Source organism: Podarcis liolepis (genome assembly GCF_965112155.1).
Source record: "Podarcis liolepis genome assembly, chromosome: 9".
NCBI lineage: Eukaryota > Metazoa > Chordata > Lepidosauria > Squamata > Lacertidae > Podarcis > Podarcis liolepis.
The window spans coordinates 54,205,464-54,226,045 of NC_139564.1; the positions used below are offsets into that span (position 1 = coordinate 54,205,464).

Here is a 20,582-nt window from a genome sequence, read left to right on the forward strand (position 1 = left end):
AATGTCAGTTGGGGCAGAAGATGGAGGGAAGCTATGCAATGCCAGTGACTGCAGTAGGGCTGGCTTGTGATCTGTCCCTCTCTGCTCCCTGAGTGCCCGATTTGGGTCTTCTGGTCCTATCAATGGTGGGAATCCTTCTGACTGTGTTTCCACCTGCTCACAAGTTTGGCACAAGTGGAACAGGGAGCTCTGTTCCAGAGGATTCCTGCTGGCACCACTCTGCTGATGGAACTGTTTCGGCTGGTAAGATCTCTACCCCACCCACGTAATCCCACCCACCCACCCAGCGCAGCAGACTAGGAGTCTGGATTGAAGCCTAGATGTATTTTTTCTTCTAAGTATGCATTTCTAAATGTACTTTTTTATAATAAAATGTCAACATTTTTGTTGACCATTTTGGTACCCTTGGTTGAGCCAAGAACTCTGCAAAATTCAGTGAAGTGTGAACTCTGAAGGATAACCACATTGACATTAGCCTGGGAAATGTAGATCAGGTCACTATTGCAAAGAAGAAGCCCCTCAAGTATCCCTGTTTCCCACTCGAGGCAGCATATCCAGAATGTTGATTTAAAACATGTTAAGTAATTTGTCCTTGATTAGTGATTTCAGTGCTGAATATAGGCAGCTTTTTACCATTATAATTTATCATTATGTGCACAGAACTAGTGGCTGATCTGATCTTCAGTATTGTCCAGCGAGTGGTGGAGTCCGCATAGTATTTTACTACTCTCATGCTTTCTCAGACTTATGATTTGGGGAGCTATGTGCTCCATTCATCCCTTGTTTCCTGAGATTTGTCATCAGGTGTAGACCTGTGCTAGAACTCCCTTTACTCCCGCACATGGTAATGGTGAAGCTCAGCAAGGCTGACCAGCATGAATTTAATGTGCTACCTGGGATATGCTCCCAGAATCCTCTGCAGTGAGCAGTGGTTCTGTGACAAAAGCAAAGGGATTCCTCAGCAAGCAAGCTGATGTGGAGAAGTTTCCCCAAAGATAGAGAACTGGAAAAACTGCAGCATTAAAGCATTTCATGTAAGAGTGAGTCTCTTTGGGGAACTTTTCTTTTGGACTCCAAAATTATGTGGCATGTGCCTTCTGATGAATTCCTAAGGAGGATTTCTGTTGCCCCAAGACAATTGAAGAATGTGTTCTTCACAGTGTGTTTTTAAGTTCCTAAATGTTTTCCCCTGTGGTCTTCTTACACAGTTCCCAGACTTCTGAAGAAAGTGCCATCGAAACTGGTTCCAGCAGCTCCACATTCGTAAAGCGAGAGGACGAGACCATTGAGGATATTGACATCATCGATGACATTGGAATGGATTCCTCAGAACTGGTTGAGGACAGTTTCCTGTAATTCCCGAAGGAAGTAGTGGACATCTTTTGAGGGGTGCGAGACAAGAAAGAAAGAAAGAAAGAAAGAAAGAAAGAAAGAAAGAAAGAAAGAAAGAAAGAGAATCTCAACACATATCTCATGGATTTTTGACTCTCTAAGGAAAACCACTTTAACATAGATGGTCGAGACTTGCAATCCTAAGTGTCCCCACAAGGGACGCAAAGATCTCACCCGGATTTGTGAAACAAGAAGACATTTAGAAACCAGCTTTTAAGCACTTCCATAGCATCTCAGTACCATCTGCTGTTCTGATAGGTGAGTGGATAAAGGAAAAGGCCATGGACAGTCCAATTTGTGTTTCAAGGGCATTCACAACTCAGATGAATAACATTTCCACTATGGTGAAACATCACCCATGTAATTATGTAAATACCTTACCAAGATGTTTTGTGGCATATGTGGAATAGGCATTTTTTTTAGAAGACCACTCAAGACTTCTTTGTATTTTCTTCCTTCAGTCTCATCATAAGCTGCTGTTGAACTATCACATGAGATGAAGTACATGCAAAAAAAGAAAAGAAAGAAAACCACTTTTGAAACTCAAACTAATTGGTACTAGGAAACCTTTTAACCTTTTTTGCAGCTAATACAAATAAAACGGAATTACAGTAATTTCTAACCTTATACGATAGCTTAGTAAATCAAGTGAGACTCTTCATAACCATAGAAGAATAATTGTTTACCTACTGCTGTTTTCAGTATCACTAAGTATAGTTTATAACTACTCCTTGCCCTTCCTTAAAAACACAGTACTGAAAAAAACTAATGAACTAAAGCATTTTAGCATTTATACATTTACAAGAAACAACTGTTCTATTTGATAGTTAATGGCTTTGGTAAATTAAAACTAGTTTAGGAAGTAGGGAAAGCTAATGTATTCTATGGCATCCACCCTTAGCAGAGTAGCTATCCTAATGCAATGAATTTATGTGCTGGTGAATCCTTCGTTGATTCAGTGGAACTCTTCAGAAATTGAAGTTTATTTTTAAACCTTCGTTTGCAACCAGGTTCCTCAAGTTATTGCACAAAATATGTGTGGCTAATCAATCAATAGTAAGGCTGCTTGGAGCGGTTGAGAAAAAGAGCACATCGGGAAGTTTGTTTGGGGTTTGCATGTGACAAATGGATTGGATCCACCAAATGCTCTTTCTGAAAACGCTTCTTCCCGAGCCTGAGATTTCCAATTAAGTATGTAGCTACTTTGGAAAGAAAGAAAGAAACAAAAAGTTCTACTTTTGGTATAACAGAAATGGAACCGGATCCTTTTGCCCTTGTCAAGTTTTTAGCTATAACATTGGACGTTAACAAGGACAGCAGACGCTCAGGTTGTGAACGTGATCCGTGCGGGAGGCACGTTCGCAACCCACAGCGCTGCGTCTGCGCACGCGCGGGTTGCGATTTGGCGCTTCTGTGCACGCGCAAAGCGCAATTTAGTGCTTCTGCACATGCGCGACCGCCGAACCCGGAAGTAACCTGTTCCGGTACTTCAGGGTTCGGTGCAGTGCGCAACCTGAAAACGCACAACCTGAAGCAACTGTAACCCGAGGTATGACTGTAAAGAGTCTTTTTCCATCCACACCAATGGGCACTGAATTGGGAGTGAAGCAATTGTTTCTAAACAATGTTCCATTTTTGAAGGAAATACATTTAAAATATAGGATTGGCTGTGACCTCTGTGGTGTGTATATTCAAGTGGCACATCTGTCTCTGTAATGTGTAAAATGGCCCCAAGCAGTTGCTGATCCTTCTTTTAGTCATTCTCACACAATAGTTTGAGATCAGTCCTTCCTTAATCTGAATATAATGTGTCTGACAGTGTTTCTGTGATGATTTACAATGCATTCCTGGATGAGCCTCATTCAGTTCTATGGGACTTATTCCCAGCTAAGTGGGCATAGAGTTGCAGCCCTAGGGTGTGATTTTGTCACACTCTATGGAAATCATGAACTGGAATCAGTCTATGACATACAGGGAGCATGAAAGTATGATGCACAAAAAGAAATTCCATGTTTTTCATAAATCCAGAGCTTGAGTTTCATTAAAGAGAAATGTCACAGGGTAAACTTGCAAAAGAGCTGTGCCATTAGCTCGAAAATTCCTGTTTCTTAATCCTAGACATGTATGTGGCAGGCAACAGTTGCTCACTGGTGGCGAAAAAGGAACTTGACATATTCCTGGCATATTCTGTGTAGTTATAATAAAACATACCGAGACTCAGACCTGGGCGGAATCTACACACATATAAAAAACATTCCAAAAATGCTTTTTTAAAAGCGTTTTAAAAAATACATTGAATTTTCCATAAGGCTCACCATCCCCATCTAGTGTCACATTGTATATTACACTTAAAACACGCTTAAAACATTTTATTTGCAGCTGTATAGCTGAGTCCCTGGTATTGAAACCAGATGGCAGAGCATTAATTGATCTGGAATTTCCTTCGTGCAAATGTGGCCCAATGTGGATGTTTGCTGGATTTCTTATGATATCACTAAGAGCAGCATAGGGTAGCAATTGGCCATTGGTGAGCAACCATTTTGAGCAATACAACTTTCTCTGTGCCAAACTCGCAGGTTTACCTACCATTACAGCTATGGCTCCATACTTTACTGATGTGATAGTTAAAGGACAAACAGATGAAGGCAGCTTGTGCTAAAGAAAGTGCTGTGTTGGAACTAAGCTCCACAGCAGTTGATGAGCACCTGGCAGGATTAAAAATGCAGCGTAAATCAATGCTTTGCACCAGACTTAGAAGTACACAGCCATCTCTTTTGATGCTAAATAACTAACTACAACTTAAACATGAAGCATCAAGTGATGCTTCAGTGGAACGAGTGAAAAAGAGCTCAATTTGATCTCCCCAAAAAAGCACAGAACCATATCCCATTAAAATTAATGGGACTTAAATGTGCTTCCTTGTGCACATAGGGATATCTGTGGTAAATAATTATTTGAGGTTCTGAATGCCAAAACGCAATGGGCCCAGTATAAATCTGTGCAAATACTTGGGCCAAATGAGTAAGTCCAAGCCTTCGAGATATTCTTCTCTGCTAGATCCAATTTATTACAAATGTGCCGGTGAAATGGATGGAAATTGCAGACACCTTACTTGCGTGTGTGTGTTTTACATTACTGCACATGGATCAGGTCTTCTCATGTTTCGCAGGCTTTCCTGTTTCACTGGCCACTAAAGAATAAGCTACAATAATTCGTACCTTGGTTTTTCTTTTTCTTATTGTACTTTTTGTTATGTATCTCACAAAACAAACTCATGCTAATCCCATATCTTGCTTCAGGTGAACACAGATCCCATTGCAATGCACATCTGCCCATATTGCAAGTCATAGATGGGGCTCCATTTTAATTTCCTGTCTACGTTGCAACGTGGATGAGCACATTTATCGCCACCTACTCTCTCATGTTAGTTATGCCCAACATGTTTTTGGCAAGGAAACTATAGCTGGACTGGGACCAAGTTCTAGTTGTGGACCAAAATATGCAGTATATTTTTTTAGATTTATAATCCTATGAAAAGTTCCTGACACTGCAATGGACTGCACATCAGAAAACTTTACAAAGGCAACACATTAATGCAGGAGGTACCTGTTAGACTAAGGCTTGCAATCTTGTATTCACTTACCCAAGAGTAAGCCCTATTGAATTCAATGGGACTTACTTCTGAGTAGAACTATATAAGATTGCAATGTTAGTCTTTCAATATTAGCCTGGGGAAAAACCCTGGATTTTGTTACTGTCTTGATGTTTTGTTTTAGGACAGGCTTCTTCAAACTCGGCCCTCCAGATGTTTTGAGACTACAATTCCCATCTTCCCTGACCACTGGTCCTGCTAGCTAGGGATCATGGGAGTTGTAGGCCAAAAACATATGGAGGGCCGAGGTTGAGGAAGCCTGTTTTGGATCTTAGTGACTATTTCTCTGTGGCTCAGTTTTGAGAAGCTTTCAGAAAAGAAATACCCAGCCTTTGTCTGTTCTGTATTTGTATCATGACAATCGAACCTTGCCTGTGAAACACAACTTTCTCATTTTGAATGGCCCTGTTCCTTACAATGTGGTCTGCAAATGTACAAACAGTCCTATGATATAATGAGGGACATAAGATAAGGTGATGTTATACATCAATATGTATATATGTATTTTTATATCAACTTTGAGAGTACTGCCAAAACATTTATGACAAGCTGTATCACTGCCTTTGTTTATATTTTTTTGTTTTTTGTTTTTACTGTGATATACTCCACAGGCACGCTAACTGTTGCACTTTTAAATGTCCAAAATTTATATTTTAGAATGATAAAGAAAAGCGAGAAAGAGTTTCCATAAAGGTGGTATTGTGAAGTGTTTGAGAAGAACCAGTTGGAGTGAGTGACCATAGGTACAAAATGTAATACAGGTGCCCCTGTTCTTATTTTTGTCTTTTTGAAAAAACCATGTAAATTAAGATCTTTATATTTCAATAAATGATATATAATTTAAAGATACCTAGGAGGGTTTTCTACTCTTGGCTCAGAGCAGGGCCTTTCCTGTCAAGCAGGCCTCTCCCATGCAAGTCTCAGTTCAGTTTGTCTCTTCTAAAACAAATGGTAACTGGCAGCATCACTGTGTGATCCTATACATGTCTACTCGGGAGAAACTCCTATATTTGAATTCAGTGAGATTTACTCCTAGTTAAGTGATTTTGACCAAACTGCAGGAGGCAGTGGAAGACAGGAGTGCCTGGTGTGCTCTGGTCCATGGGTCACGAAGAGTCGGACATGACTAAACGACTAAACAACAACAAAGTGTGTCCAAGATTGCAGCTTCAGAGTACAATCCTAAACCCTATTTCTGAGAGGGGAGTTGGGGATATTGCATAGATTTCTCTCTTGCTGATCTCTGCTGGTCCAGTGTGACAGCGGCCCTGAACTGAGGTAGCAGGTAAGATGCTGAATATTTCTCCCACCGGACACAGAACAGGGAAAGCCTCAGAATGAGGAGTTGCAGGATACCAGATACTTTGGATCCACTGGATCTAAGGTCCTTTGGATCCGCTGAGGGTCGGAATCCTTGGGATATGGCAAAAGAGCTACAGTGAGGGGGGAAAGTATTTGATCTGTCGACAGGTGTCTTTTGTACAGGTACTGTAAAGAGCTGGGGTTACAGGTAAAACCTCTCCCTTACAGCAGGTGCTTCTAATCTCAGCTCATTACATACAGTGAAGATACCAGGTAGCCTGACATCTGGCTGGCTGAGAGGGGATTAAATACTTATTTCACTCATTATAATGCACATCCATCTCTGACTTTTGTCTTCTGGGTTTCTGGGGGTTTTCCTGTTGTTATTCTGTCTCTCACAGCTACAGTAAACCTACCATTAATATTATGGACTGGTCATTTCTTCATCAGAGGGCAAATGGGCAAATTTAGCAGGGGATCAAATAGTTTCCCCCCTCACTGTAAAAGCAATAGAATTTTACACACACACACCCAAACAAACAAAAAACTTTAAATACTGCAGAAGAGTAAGAACCCAAAATCCTGGCTTCAACAGAACCAAATTGGTTTGGGAGAGAAAATAAAAATATCTTTGTTGTTGTTGTTTAGTCCTTTAGTCGTGTCTGACTCTTCGTGACCCCATGGACCAGAGCACACCAGGTACTCCTGTCTTCCACTGCCTCCCGCAGTTTGGTCAAACTCATGCTGGTAGCTTCGAGAACACTGTCCAACCATCTCGTCCTCTGTCGTCCCCTTCTCCCTGTGCCCTCCATCTTTCCCAACATCAGGGTCTTTTCCAGGGAGTCTTCTCTTCTCATGAGGTGGCCAAAGTATTGGAGCCTCAGCTTCACGATCTGTCCTTCCAGTGAGCACTCAGGGCTGATTTCCTGAAGAATGGAGAGGTTTGATCTTCTTGCAGTCCATGGGACTCTCAAGAGTCTCCTCCAGCACCATAATTCAAAAGCATCAATTCTTCAGCGATCAGCCTTCTTTATGGTCCAGCTCTCACTTCCATACATCACTACTGGGAAAACCATAGCTTTAACTATACGGACCTTTGTTGGCAAGGTGATGTCTCTGCTTTTAAAAAAACCTTGGTTAGTCGGATAATAATGCCATCTCCGCTGCTTGTAGTATGTGCCTCTGAATGCCTATTGATGGGAATCACAGATGGAGAGAAAGCTGCTGAGCTTAGGTCCTGCCTGAAAGCTTCCCATGAGCCTCTGCTTGGCCACTTTGAGAAAAACGTGCTGAACTAGACAACCCATTGGCCTGATCTGCAAGGCTCTTTTTATGATCTTAGCTTTTCTCAGAGTCGGCCACAAGGTGGAAGTATTGTTCAAGAATCAATTAAGCTTAAGGCACTAATTCAGTTTTTCACCGGCATCATCTTCCCCACGGCAAAGAATTCTCTGGAAAACAACTGGTGGTCTCAGGACTGCAATTTATTTCCTATTACAAAATATTTCCTGGCTTGCTCAGTGTTCTGAAACCATTTTTCATCCAGACTCACCATTTTGATGCAGTAAAAAAGAATGTGTGTGAGAGAGAGAGGTTGTTTTTGTTGCTTTGCTAAGAGGAATTCAAGGTATCATAAATGGGGAAAGAGCAGAAATGGGGGGAAAGAGAATTAATTCAAAAGTTGCACATTTTCATGTGAAAAGATATGTTTAGCTTCTGAATGTGTACTTAAGGTCAAACCCACCTGATTTGGACTGAATAAAATGCCTCTCAAAAACTCAGGCTTATGGGTTGGGGGTTCCTCCTGGGGCCAGCTTTGAGCATGAATTTTCGGGTGACAGCAGTGGTACAAATACAAGCCCGCACCCCAGTAAACCAGTGGAGATCTTCCCACCACATGGCATGTACATGCATGCTGTTCCCACGCAACTATGGTTCTACCTCACTGTTTTTTACTCCTGACCTGAGGCATTGGCCTCAGAAGAGTCATGTTGTGTTGGACAGTCAGCTCCAGCAGCTATTTCAGTTTTCTCCTCACTGTTCCCTTGTTTTTCTCCTGCCCCTTCCTGTCATCTCCTCAGTATTCTTGAATCTTCTCTCGCAACACCTTCCAGCAACAGCCTTCAACTTTGTAATGCAGAAAAACACTTCTCTTTCAAAGTAATGGCTCTTGGCCTTCTGCCTTCTTTTTAGGTCTCCACTGCATCTACCATCATCTTCTTTCAATGAGTCACACCCGTTTTGAGAAATTCTCCCAACATGCAAAATCAGTGGCTCTTCTCTCACTCCTGAGCCTTCTTCAGAAAGAGCACGCTCATCTCACCTCTCATTCAATCACACACCTCCAGACCTTTTAGATTCTCAGTTTAAATTGTTATACATAGGCCAACACGGTTCATTTGTTGGAGGGAAATCATGGCGCAGTTATACTACAACTCATTTAAAAGCTGTTTTCTCTCGTCAGGGAACCCCTGGGATGGCAATTTTCTGAAGTGTTGGGAAAGGGATTGCAAGAGAAAACTGTAACTACTAGGATTCTTTCAGAGAAGCCATGGCAGTTAAACTGGTGTGAAACTGATAGGAGCTTGTAAGATAAGTATGTTGTCCTCAGATCCTGCCCCCTCCCAAAGCAAAAGTGACAATAGAGTCTGTGGCACCTTTAAATTCTAAGGCATTTATCATACTATGAGCTTCCACAGGCAACAACCTATTTCATCAGATGCATTTGATTAATGAGTGTAGTTTCCCCCCATGCTGCTCTCCTGCAGCTCCAATTTGCTTGTGTTAGATATGTAGGTTTTGAAACAAGACTCTGTTGATCGGTTTCATTTGGGTTTATCCTCAGAGCTGCCTGTAGTTTACCAAAATACTACTGCTAATACTACTACTACCACCAATAATAATTCTTCCCTGAAATTCTACAAGTTTTGCAACGCAAACAAATTGACACGATCTCTGCTGTTTCTGCAATTAATGAAGAAGAACAATGAAGCAATGACACAAAAGCACCGCTGTTATGTACTGAAGTTCTCGCCCTGGGCCAGCAGGGGGATACTGTAGATAGTTATGCAAATAAGGGATCGAAAGTGACGTTCAGTGATTGGATAGTTTTAGAAAGTTGTTACAGTAACGTTGTATTGGTGCTCTATATAAGCAGGCTGACTGAACCCTTCAGTTCAGTTCTGTCCTGGCCTGTGAATAAACAAGAGCTGTTTGAAGAATTGCTGTGTCGTCTGATATGTTCACCCACAACTTAACAACCGCCCCCTTCCTACTAAATCCTGCACAAGCCTCCCACCTGACTTCTGAGATTTAGCTGGACAGTTGACCAAAGTTACCACAAGGGCTAGAAACTGGATTTAAAAATGAAAACCTGAGATTCTCATAATGCAGAATTCTAGATCCCACACTTATGGAATGCGCACATCCCTGATATGGCTGGGATTTCCACTCCCTTCCTCCAAAGCAAGTTACATTTCAGAACTGGGAAGGGACTGTGTGACGGAGCTTTAAAGATTGAGATGGGCATCTCTTAATACCATATCCCTTAAAAAAAACCACCCCACCCTATTGCATTTCAGTTCCATGGACATTAATCTCATATAGCATTCATTCATAAGTGTCCTTACTGGAAATGAACAGTTTGAAGAGCACAGACAATCTTCTTATGTGTAACCTGACACAACTGCCAATAATTAATGGCCCTAATAGCAACATATTGTCCCTTGAGTGACAGAAAGAAGTGTGGTCACTGGGCTTGTGTCTTTCAATCAGAAAGAAAATTAATAATTAGAGATGCTGCAAAGCTGTTCTAGTGTCACAGGCCATTTGCCAGCTCTCAGTGCATATTTTAATATCCGTGTTCCTAAGCATTTGAGGAAAAGAAAAACATTATAGTCCCAAGCATTTTCCTGGCATGAAATGTCCAAGGCAGAAGTGATCGTACCTTAACAGGCCAGTTCTAGGCATGTCTACTCAGAAGCAAGTCCCACTGAGTTCATTGGTGCTTACTCCAAGGTAAGTGAGTAATGAATGTCAGCCTAAGTAGCCTTGGACTAGAATGGAAGTTGTCTCCTTGTATCAGTTCAGCCAAGGAATGGGTACAGTCACACCTTGGTATTCAGATGTTTTGGCTCCTGAATGCCGCAAACCCGGAAGTGAGTGTTCCAGTTTGCAAACGTTTTTTGAAACCTGAACGTCTGATAGGGCTTCCGTGGCTTCTGATTAGCTGCAGGAGCTTCCTGCTGCTAATCAGAATCCACACTTTAGTTTCTGAATGTTTTGGAAGTCAAACGGACTTCCGGAATGGATTCCGTTCTACTTTCAAGGTGCGACTGTATCAGTACGAGGAATGGGTAAGGCTACAATCTGTATTCATACTTGGAAGGAAGTCTTATTGAGCTCATTGGGACACACTTCTGAGTAGACATGTTTAGGATTGCCACCATAAGACTGCGTTCCTAAGCATGCTTCTTAGGGAGTAAGTCCTAATGAACGCAGTAAAGTCAGGATTTATTATGTGCTGTTCTTCAGCTAGGCAATTTGCGTGAGGAATAGGGCCTACTCTCCAACAGATTGCCAGAAAAACACTTTCTAACACAAAAAAATGTCGAGCAAGATGTGCTCTGTTTGCAAAGCTCCCTCTTATCCCCTCGACTACTTCCCAGCGTCTCAAAAGTCTCCCGGAAAGGCACTCTGTGGAAAGCCCCCTCCCCATCCTTTTTTGTCAGTCATCCTGTTCTCCCACTTATGTTCTTATATTTAATAACATAAGGGGCCTTTCCTTTTTGGAAGGATTTGAAACTGGGATGATGTGGCATTACTTGAAAAGATGCTCCATTTAATATTAATTCAGAGGGAGTTTTATAGCATTTCCCCTGATGATTTATTGGTTTTTATGACCCCACTGGGGCTATGCGTTTACAGAAAAATGAGGAAGAAATATACCAAATTTCTGCCTCCATCTCCCTCTTTCTCCTGAAAGATTCCTTGTACTCACGGAGGTAAGGATAGAAAGTTTTATTATTCTTAGCCCCTTTTACCTGCATAAGCAGCGGGAGAGCAGGATAAAAACTGTGGCATAGCATAGTGGGTCTTAATCCTTTGCCCATACCATCTTCTGAATAAGAATCACTCCATGCCTCCTATTTTCTTTGGGAGTAAAGCTCCCATTGCACCAATGGGAGCTTTCCTCCCATTGACAGCAGTTGGCATTAGACGGGTCTGATTCCAGTCAGAACCACGTTTGCAGTGGAAGGAAAGCCTCTCAGGTGTTGAAATGAGGACAGTATATTTCCCTGATATTTTCGAAATGGCCAACAATTTGAGACAAGGGACCCCTGAAAAAAGAACAAAACACCTTAGCAAATTCTCTTATAAGAAACTTCAGTTCACTAAATACTGAATAAAACTACAGTGGTACCTCGGGTTAAGAACTTAATTCGTTCTGGAGGTCTGTTCTTAACCTGAAACTGTTCTTAACCTGAAGCACCACTTTAGCTAATGGGGCCTCCTGCGGCAGCTGTGCTGCCGTGACACGATTTTGGTTCTCATCCTGAAGCAAAGTTCTTAACCTGAGGTAATATTTCTGGGTTAGCGGAATCTGTATCCTGAAGCGTATGTAACCCAAGGTACCACTGTATGTTGTTAGTTAAGACTAAGGGATGAAGGAAGCCAAGAAATAGCTAAAAGAGGAAGATATGATTCCATTGATTGATTCCATCAACAATTACGGTATATCAAAATATGTTGTGGCGTATCCCCAACGTGAGGCAGCCTCCTCAGATGGCATCTACTGTGAGGCAGAGAGTAGACAGAGCTGTGTGTGTCATACGTCACCTGCCCTGCGTCCCCTAACATACTGCTGCCCTCAGAAGTAGTGGAGGGCGCCGCCCCATTGCCTATGTTGAAATAACTTGCTTTGGTACGTGGAATTTTGTACATCTTGCCTGTCTCCTCAGGCAGCAAAATGTCTTGAGCCAGCCCTGCTGTGATTCTTTCTGTCTCTCTGGGTTTCAGAAGGACGTTGCTTCTGAACTTGGCTGTTAATTACATGTATTGATCATGGATAATAGTCTCTGGCAGATCACGATTCTCCCTGTCTAATCCCCTTTTTTAAAGACATCGAAACCCATAACCATCTTGTGGCAGCGAATCTCATAATTAATTGCATGCTATCTGAAGTATTTTCTTTTGTCTGTCCTGAATATGCTGCCAATCAGTTCCATTGAGTGCTGCCAGATTATTAATCAGAATACTCATACCAGAATCTTCTTCTTTTTTAAGCACTCATATGGTGTTTGGGGTTTTTTTTGCGAAAAATCCCAACTGTTTTCTCCTGCACCATCTCCTCATTCTCCTTCATGGAGGATGGATGGCGGCTAACAAATTGAAGTTGAATCCTGACAAGACAGAAGTACTGTTTTTGGGGGACAGGGGGCGGGCTGGTGTGGGGGACTCCCTGGTCCTGAATGGGGTAACTGTGCCCCTGAAGGACCAGGTGCGCAGCCTGGGAGTCATTTTGGACTCACAGCTGTCCATGGAGGTGCAGGTTAATTCTGTGTCCAGGGCAGCTGTCTACCAGCTCCATCTGGTACGCAGGCTGAGACCCTACCTGCCCACGGACTGTCTCGCCAGAGTGGTGCATGCTCTAGTTATCTCCCGCTTGGACTACTGCAATGCGCTCTACATGGGGCTACCTTTGAAGGTGATCCGGAAACTGCAATTAATCCAGAATGCAGCAACTAGACTGGTGACTGGAAGTGGCCGCCGGGACCACATAACACTGATTCTGAGAGATCTGCATTGGCTCCCTGTTATGTATTGAAGTTCTCACCCTGGGCCAGCAGGGGGATACTGTAGATAGTTATGCAAATGAAGGATCGAAAAGTGACGTTCAGTGATTTCGCTCAGTGATTCAGCTCAGTGATTCAGCTCTGCTCAGAGGGTGGCTGCATCTGGCTGTGCTCTGATGTCCATCGATCCCATCCTCGTCGCCAGTGTTAAGTTGTGGGCGAACATGTCAGACGACACAGTGATTCTTTAAACAGCTCTTCTTTATTCAGATGCCAGAACAGAACTAGGCTGAGGAGCTCAGTCAGCCTGCTTATATAGAGCTCCAGAACAATGCAACTGTTGCCATTTTCTAAAACTATCCAATCACTGAACGTCACTTTTCGATCCTTCATTTGCATAACTATCTACAGTATCCCCTTCATTTGGATAACTATCTACAGTATCCCCCTGCTGGCCCAGGGTGAGAACTTCAATACATAACACTCCCAGTATGTTTCCGAGCACAATTCAAAGTGTTGGTGCTGACCTTTAAAGCCCTAAACGGCCTCGGCCCTGTATACCTGAAGGAGCGTCTCCACCCCCATCATTCAGCCCGGACACTGAGATACAGCGCCAAGGGCCTTCTGGCGGTTCTCTCATTGCGAGAAGTGAGGTTACAGGGAACCAGACAGAGGGCCTTCTCAGAGTGGTGCCCACCCTGTGGAACACCCTCCCTTCAGATGTGAAGGAAATAAGCAGCTATCCTATCTTTAAAAGACATCTGAAGGCAGCCCTGTTCAGGGAAGTTTTTAATATTTAATGCTGTACTGTTTTTAACACTTAATTGGGAGCCGCCCAGAGTGGCTGGGGAAACTCAGTCAGATGTGCGGGGGTATAAATAATAAATAATTATTATTATTATTATTATTATTATTATTATTATTATTATTATTATTATTAGATAGCAGCTCTAGACGACAATTCAGCTTTTGTAGAGGTATTTTGGACAAAAGGAGTTGCCACTCGCTGCAGAATGTCTCACCACAGGCCAAAGTGACCTCCTCAGGGACATCTTCTGTCCCTCAGACCAAACTTGATTCAACAGAGTGCAGCTTCTCCTCTTCCTTTGATGTTTGGTAGAGCCCTCAGCCTCTTCAAGACCACTTTGAAGCTATGCTGCAAGAGGACAGTGGCCCACTGCTTACCTAGGCAGAAAGAGGCAGGTGACCTCTCTCCTAGAGGAGGCTGATCCATTGGGACAAGTGGGGCACTGCCCCACCAAGCTCAGTCTATCTTCAGCTGGTCCCCACCTGCATCTTCTCTCATTACCTCCTTCCTTACAACTATGGACTGGGAGAAACTTGATTCAGTTCACATTTAAAAGCGAACCTGCCTAAATGGCATTTTCCAAAACAGTACAAAAACCAAAATACAGCCACTCTTCACAATTTGCACTTCTCCAAATTTTTGCAACACAGTTCGCCAGCCAAGGGATGTGTAGCAAAAATGCATTTACTAGGGCAAAGGGGGCATTAAGAACACATATGTTGGTGAAAATGCCGTACAAAAATGCATTGTATTAGGGAAAATTGCTTTGTTTTGAATATCAGCCAATAAACAAGCCTGGACACAAGGATCCAGTGGCAAGCATCAGAAAAGGGGTTGTGTGTGTTTTAAGGATAAAACCATTAGGATCGAGAGGGGATGATAAAATTGTGTACCTCCTTCCCTCAACTCCGGAAGCAACCAAATTAAGCTGCTCTTAGCGGACTCCCAGTGTTAAGTTGTGGGTGAACATATTCAGACGACACAGTGATTCTTCAAGCAGCTCTTGTTTATTCATAGGCCAGAACAGAACTGAACTGAAGGGTTCAGCCAGCCTGCTTATATAGAGCTCCACTAAAACACAACAGTAACCATTTTCTATAACTATCCAATCACTGAACATCACTTTCAATCCCTTATTTGCATATGTGGACCTGAGTGAAAACTATCTACAGTATCCCCCTGCTGGCCCAGGGTGGGAACTTCAGTACATAACACGCAGCAAATATTTTCCAGCTGATGCTCCCCCTCACAAATCAAATCCCATGAAGAGCTTCTTGGTTTGGTTCCTGCCCCACCCCACCCCCCGTTTTAGATGGCAACAACTTGTCCTGATCAGATTGCTCAAATTGGGGCAAAGTGTCCATGTGGCTGGTCCTCATTCTTCTTCTCTACAGAGCTTATTGCTGGTGATCTCTTGAAGCCTTGTTTACAGTCATCACATTATTTGTCTTGTGTTCCAGGCGAACTGGAAGATAAGCTGGATGAAACTAGTCAGACATGTTGTCAAAATCAAAGCCAAGGCAGCAGTCGGGCTTCATTCTGGCTATGCATTTGCAGCACAGATATGTAGGGATGGGGAAGGCTATTGCAGACCTGTTCTGCAGTTCAGTGGCAGAGCTTGTGCTCTGCATGTGGAAAGATCCAGGTTCGATCCCCGTCGTCTCCTTTGTCCGCCCCCCCCATTTTTTATTGATTTTCATACAATTTAATAAATTCAATTCAGTTTCAATACAGTATTCCCTTAACATTTTTATTTACCATCCTTATCTCCATGATGTTTCTGTTCAAACCCTTTATCTACAGCCGTATATGTAATACTTATTTCTATAACAGTACATTCCTTTAACATTCTCATTCCTTTGCTTATATTTCCAGTCCTGCCTGGAATTTCATTTGTCTATACTATTATCTCAGATTGTCTGAAAAGGATCTCCACTCTTCCACAAATATTTCGGCTTTTTGGTCTCTTATTATTTTGCCATCATTTTCACCATCTCCATATACAGTGGTACCTCGGGTTACATACGTTTCAGGTTACATACGCTTCAGGTTACAGACTCCGCTAACCCAGAAATAGTACCTCATGTTAAGAAATTTGCTTCAGGAGGAGAACAGAAATCGTGCTCCAGCGGCATGGCGGCAGCGGGAGGCCCCATTAGCTAAAGTGGTGCTTCAGGTTAAGAATAGTTTCAGGGTAAGAACGGACCTCCAGAATGAATTAAGTACTTAACCCGAGGTACCACTGTATAGTCCAATAGTTTTAAAGCCCAGTCCTCTTTGGTAGGAACTTTTCCTTTCCATTTATGTACATGCAAAATTCTGTGGTGGTAGCAGACAATTTATCCAACTTTTTAAACAGGCACACACACACACACACACACACACACACACACACACACACACTACCTTTGCTTTCCCCCAGAATGACCCTCACAAAGCTACTTAAAAGAATTGGCTGCACCATTGCATCTCTGGGCTGTAAAGAGGGGTAATTTTATTTAAATGGGTTAGGAGAGAGGCTTGATAAGAGGGTGCTGCCTGGCAGTTCAGCTGCTCAGAATGAATCTGGGTTGCCAACACAAATAACAGTAGTGAAATGGACATCCTTTACCATCTGTCAGCTGTTCAACCTATGGGGAGTGAATCATTGTCTACGTCCGATATTTTTAGAGCAGCCATCACTGTTGTTAGTGTGCAGATGTCTCCGTCTCAAAGTTGTTTTCACTTCCAGGTAGGTAGCACATCCCCATGTTCACCATCTCGGCGTTTACAGTGATGGGATGAGTCTTTGTTTAGCGTCGAAGCATTCTGTTAATCCCAGTGCAGAGGCACAGCAGAAGTACCCCTCAGAGGAGCTTGCCCATTGCAACTCTGCATGAATATGTGCTAGTAAAGTTAAAGGGACCCCTGACCATTAGGTCCAGTTGTGACCGGCACTCATCTCGCTTTATTGGCCGAGGGAGCCGGCGTACAGCTTCCGGGTCATGTGGCCAGCATGACTAAGCCACTTCTGGCGAACCAGAGCAGCGCACGGAAACGCCGTTTACCTTCCCGCCAGATTTATCTACTTGCACTTTGACGTGCTTTCAAACTGCTAGGTTGGCAGGAGCAGGGACCAAGCAACGGGAGCTCACCCCGTTGCGGGGATTCGAACCGCCGACCTTCTGATCAGCAAGTCCTAGGCTCTATGGTTGTAGCCCACAGCGCCACCTGTGTCCCTTCCGAATATGTGCTACCCTGCTTCTAATCAGGGTATGTGTCAAGTATGGTGATTCATGCAGAACCATAAGCAAAGGCAGTGGTGATATCAGGGCCACACTTCAGAACTGAACTCCAGGACTCTGCTTAGCAGAATGAGAAGGAGGAGGGGCGCAGTGCAGCAGGGTTGGCTGATAACACTTTGAAGTGTAAGACTATTAAATCCAGGGTCTAAAATTACATAACTGCATCAGTGGGTGAATAAACAAACATAACTGCGAAGGCTGTGAACAGAAACAAGCAGATTTCCCCCTCCCAGCTGAGTACTGGGTTCTGTCCCTCTTCCACCACCTCTGATCCTATACACTGGTACCTTGGTTTACAAACTTAATCCGTTCCGGAAGTCCATTCTTAAACCAAGGTGTTCTTAAACCAAGATGTGCTTTCCCATAGTAGCGGGGGACTCAGTTTACAAATGGAACACACTCAACAGGAAGCAGAACATGTTCTTATTCCAAGGCAAAGTTCACAAAGCAAAACACCTACTTCCGGGTTTTCAGCGTTCTTAACCCAAGTTGTTAATAAACTCAGCTGTTCTTAAACCAAGGTACCACTGTACATGGAAAGGCTGTGGATCAAATCCTGATTGTCTTTTTATATACACACACCGTCATGTTCCTGTCAAGTGGTCTGCTTTGTTTGTTTGCTTGCTCTTTGAGTGCCTTGCATGTTTATGTGGTCAAATGTTTGCTCAGTGCTCAATTTCATTCTTTATGGATTGTTCAAAGGAAAGAAGGTTTGGCATTGTGGTTGACACAGGCCAATCCAAACTGTGCGCAGCCCAGCTCTAGGGCATCAGTATGTCCTGCTTTCCAGAGAGCAGTTCTCTGACTGAAGAGATGTCTAGTCTACATGCATTTCAAAGCTTAAAATAAACTCCTAAGGAGGGAGAACAGGGGCCTTGAAGTTCGCACGTGGACAGCAGACTGAGGAGGCACGCAAACCACCCGATCACAGTCTCCCCAGCGAGATGTTCTGCATTTTGATTTAGATTATAATAATTATTTCTATATTTGCATCTGTATGTACGAATCGGCATATTCAAATAACATGCAAATTGGTCCTCTTTCATCTTCTTTTTCATGGATGCCCTTCATCTTTTTTGGTGATGCAGAAGTGGCCACCCTCGTGAAACAAAAGACTTCAAGAGAAACAGAAAGACTTCAAGCCTCTTCTGTGCTTTCTTTTTTGTGAGCTCGGCTGCACATCCATGCGGCATTCAGACTGGCTCCGGTTCAGCCCAACAGAGAGTGAGCATCATAAAGGCTTGCCTGGGGGCCAATATCATGCCATGTGTGTTCAGTAAACAATCAGCAGAAATGTGAGCAAGTGCTGGGTGGGTGGGTGGCGAGGCTGGCTTTGGAATTGTGCAAAAAATAAAAAATAAAAAATGTCGCCACCTGCCCGCCATCTTGCCGCTTGTTTAGTAAATAGACAGGGCTTGACAAATTGCCCCAGGCAATTGCGCCCATACAGAAAGGCAAGGTAAAAAATCACTTTAAAAGAGTTATTAAAATTAAAATAAAATTGAATGTAGGCCTCTAATGGAGTTGTTGTGAAGACAAACTACAGTGGTACCTCTGGTTACGTACTTAATTTGTTCTGGAGGTCTGTTCTTAACCTGAAACTGTTCTTACCCTGAAGCACCACTTTAGCTAATGGGGCCTCCCACTGCTGCTGCGCCGCCAGAGCACAATTTCTGTTCTCATCCTGAAGCAAAGTTCTTAACCCGAGGTACTATTTCTGGGTTAGCAGAGTCTGTAACCTGAAGTGAATGTAACCTGAAGCGTATGTAACCCGAGGTACCACTCTAAAAGGTTTCGTTCTGTCATTACAGTTTGTGTGGGATTTCCACTGATCTCTTAAGCATTAAAAAGTGGTGCATTGGGAAAAGCTTTCTGTGTGAAGGTTTGTCTGGCGCCTCCATTATACACCTTTAGGCGCCAGGCAAAAACGTTCCTCTTTAACCAGGCCTTTGGCTGATTGACATCCAATTCCCTTTCAAAATGTGTTGGGGTGGAGTTATTGGGTTGTTTTGTTTTTATTATGTATTTTGTATTGTGTTTTTATCCTGTGAACCACCCTGAGACCTGCGGGTATAAGGCATTATACAAATTTCAATAATAATAACAATAATAACAAATGTTTTTGATGATCATTAAGTTATTTACAAGTAGTAACCTATCATCATCATAATACTGATGATGAAGAATATTACCTATATAGCACAGCAGACTGTTCGGCACCTTATACAGCATTATCTCAGTGATCCTTGGAGCAGCTTTGCAGGATCCGACCCCCTGTTCTAGCACCCTCTCTCACACAGTGCCTCACTTGTACAGTGGTACCTCGGGTTACATACGCTTCAGGTTACATACGCTTCAGGTTACAGACTCCGCTAACCCAGAAATAGTGCTTCAGGTTAAGAACTTTGCTTCAGCATAAGAACAGAAATCGGGCTTCGGTGGTGCGGCGGCAGCAGCAGGAGGCCCCATTAGCTAAAGTGGTGCTTCCGGTTAAGAACAGTTTCAGGTTAAGAACGGACCTCCAGAACAAATTAAGTACTTAACCTGAGGTACCACTGTACTGAAATACGTGTTAGCAATTATTCCCATATTACAGAAAAGGGGCTGAGTAACAACACAATGCCACAGGCAACAGGCACGTTTAAGGCAGAAACAAAATTTGAACTATGGGCTTTTCTGCTAGCACAGTCTCTTAGCAGCCACACCAGTTCTTTAAACGCCTTAAAACAAACTGATACGCTTGATCTCTTCTGGGGTCAGCAAAATAGCATGCCAGTGGCTGGCAGCTGCACCTGAGGAGCTGAGGAAGCCCTGCTAAGGAGTTGTCAAGTGTAAAATACCAACCAGCAAAATGCTTGCGGCTTCGGGTTATTTAAAATAGCAGAAACATGAAACAGAAATATGGAGTTGCAATCATCTTTATTAGCTAACTTCTTGATGTTTAACCTTTCAGCCAGAGGCCCACGCAGTGGGCCAAATCAGTTCTGTGTCCCAGGCTGCAGGTGCAATGATTCGCTTGTCCTCAAAGCTGTTATTGCTCTCGAGGGCATAGCTGGAGTGGGTTCCTCCTGCGCTGTTTTCATGTTACAGCTGGTCTGCCTTTGAAGACACGCTTTCCTCATTCCTCTTGAGTTCACTCTGAAACCATGTGACCAGAGCCGTCTTTCCTATTGGGCTTACTGGCACGTTGCGCCAGGGCTCTGGCCTCTCAGGGACACCCCAGTGAGTGGGGGAGCTGCGAGGCTTTGCCAGCGGTCTCCCTTTCCCTGCATGCCCGCCAGCTGTGCCCCGTCAACCTTATGGCTGGCAGGCATGCAGCTTGCCTCCCAAGTACAGGTTGGTTTCTTAAA

At 43.3% G+C, this 20,582-nt stretch overlaps 1 protein-coding gene across 5 annotated transcripts in view; it reads left to right on the forward strand.

Moving 5' to 3' along the window:
• PDGFRA (platelet derived growth factor receptor alpha) overlaps positions 1-5,893 on the forward strand; it is a 55,361-nt gene extending 49,468 nt beyond the window's left edge. For all 5 annotated transcript variants that reach the window (XM_083459817.1, XM_083459818.1, XM_083459815.1 and 2 more), the window contains exon 23: positions 1,209-5,893. In XM_083459817.1, coding sequence (XP_083315943.1) covers positions 1,209-1,356 — 148 coding nt within the window. In that variant the 3' untranslated portion in view covers positions 1,357-5,893. The remainder of the gene's footprint in view (positions 1-1,208) is intronic.
• The last annotated feature ends 14,689 nt before the right edge of the window (positions 5,894-20,582 follow it).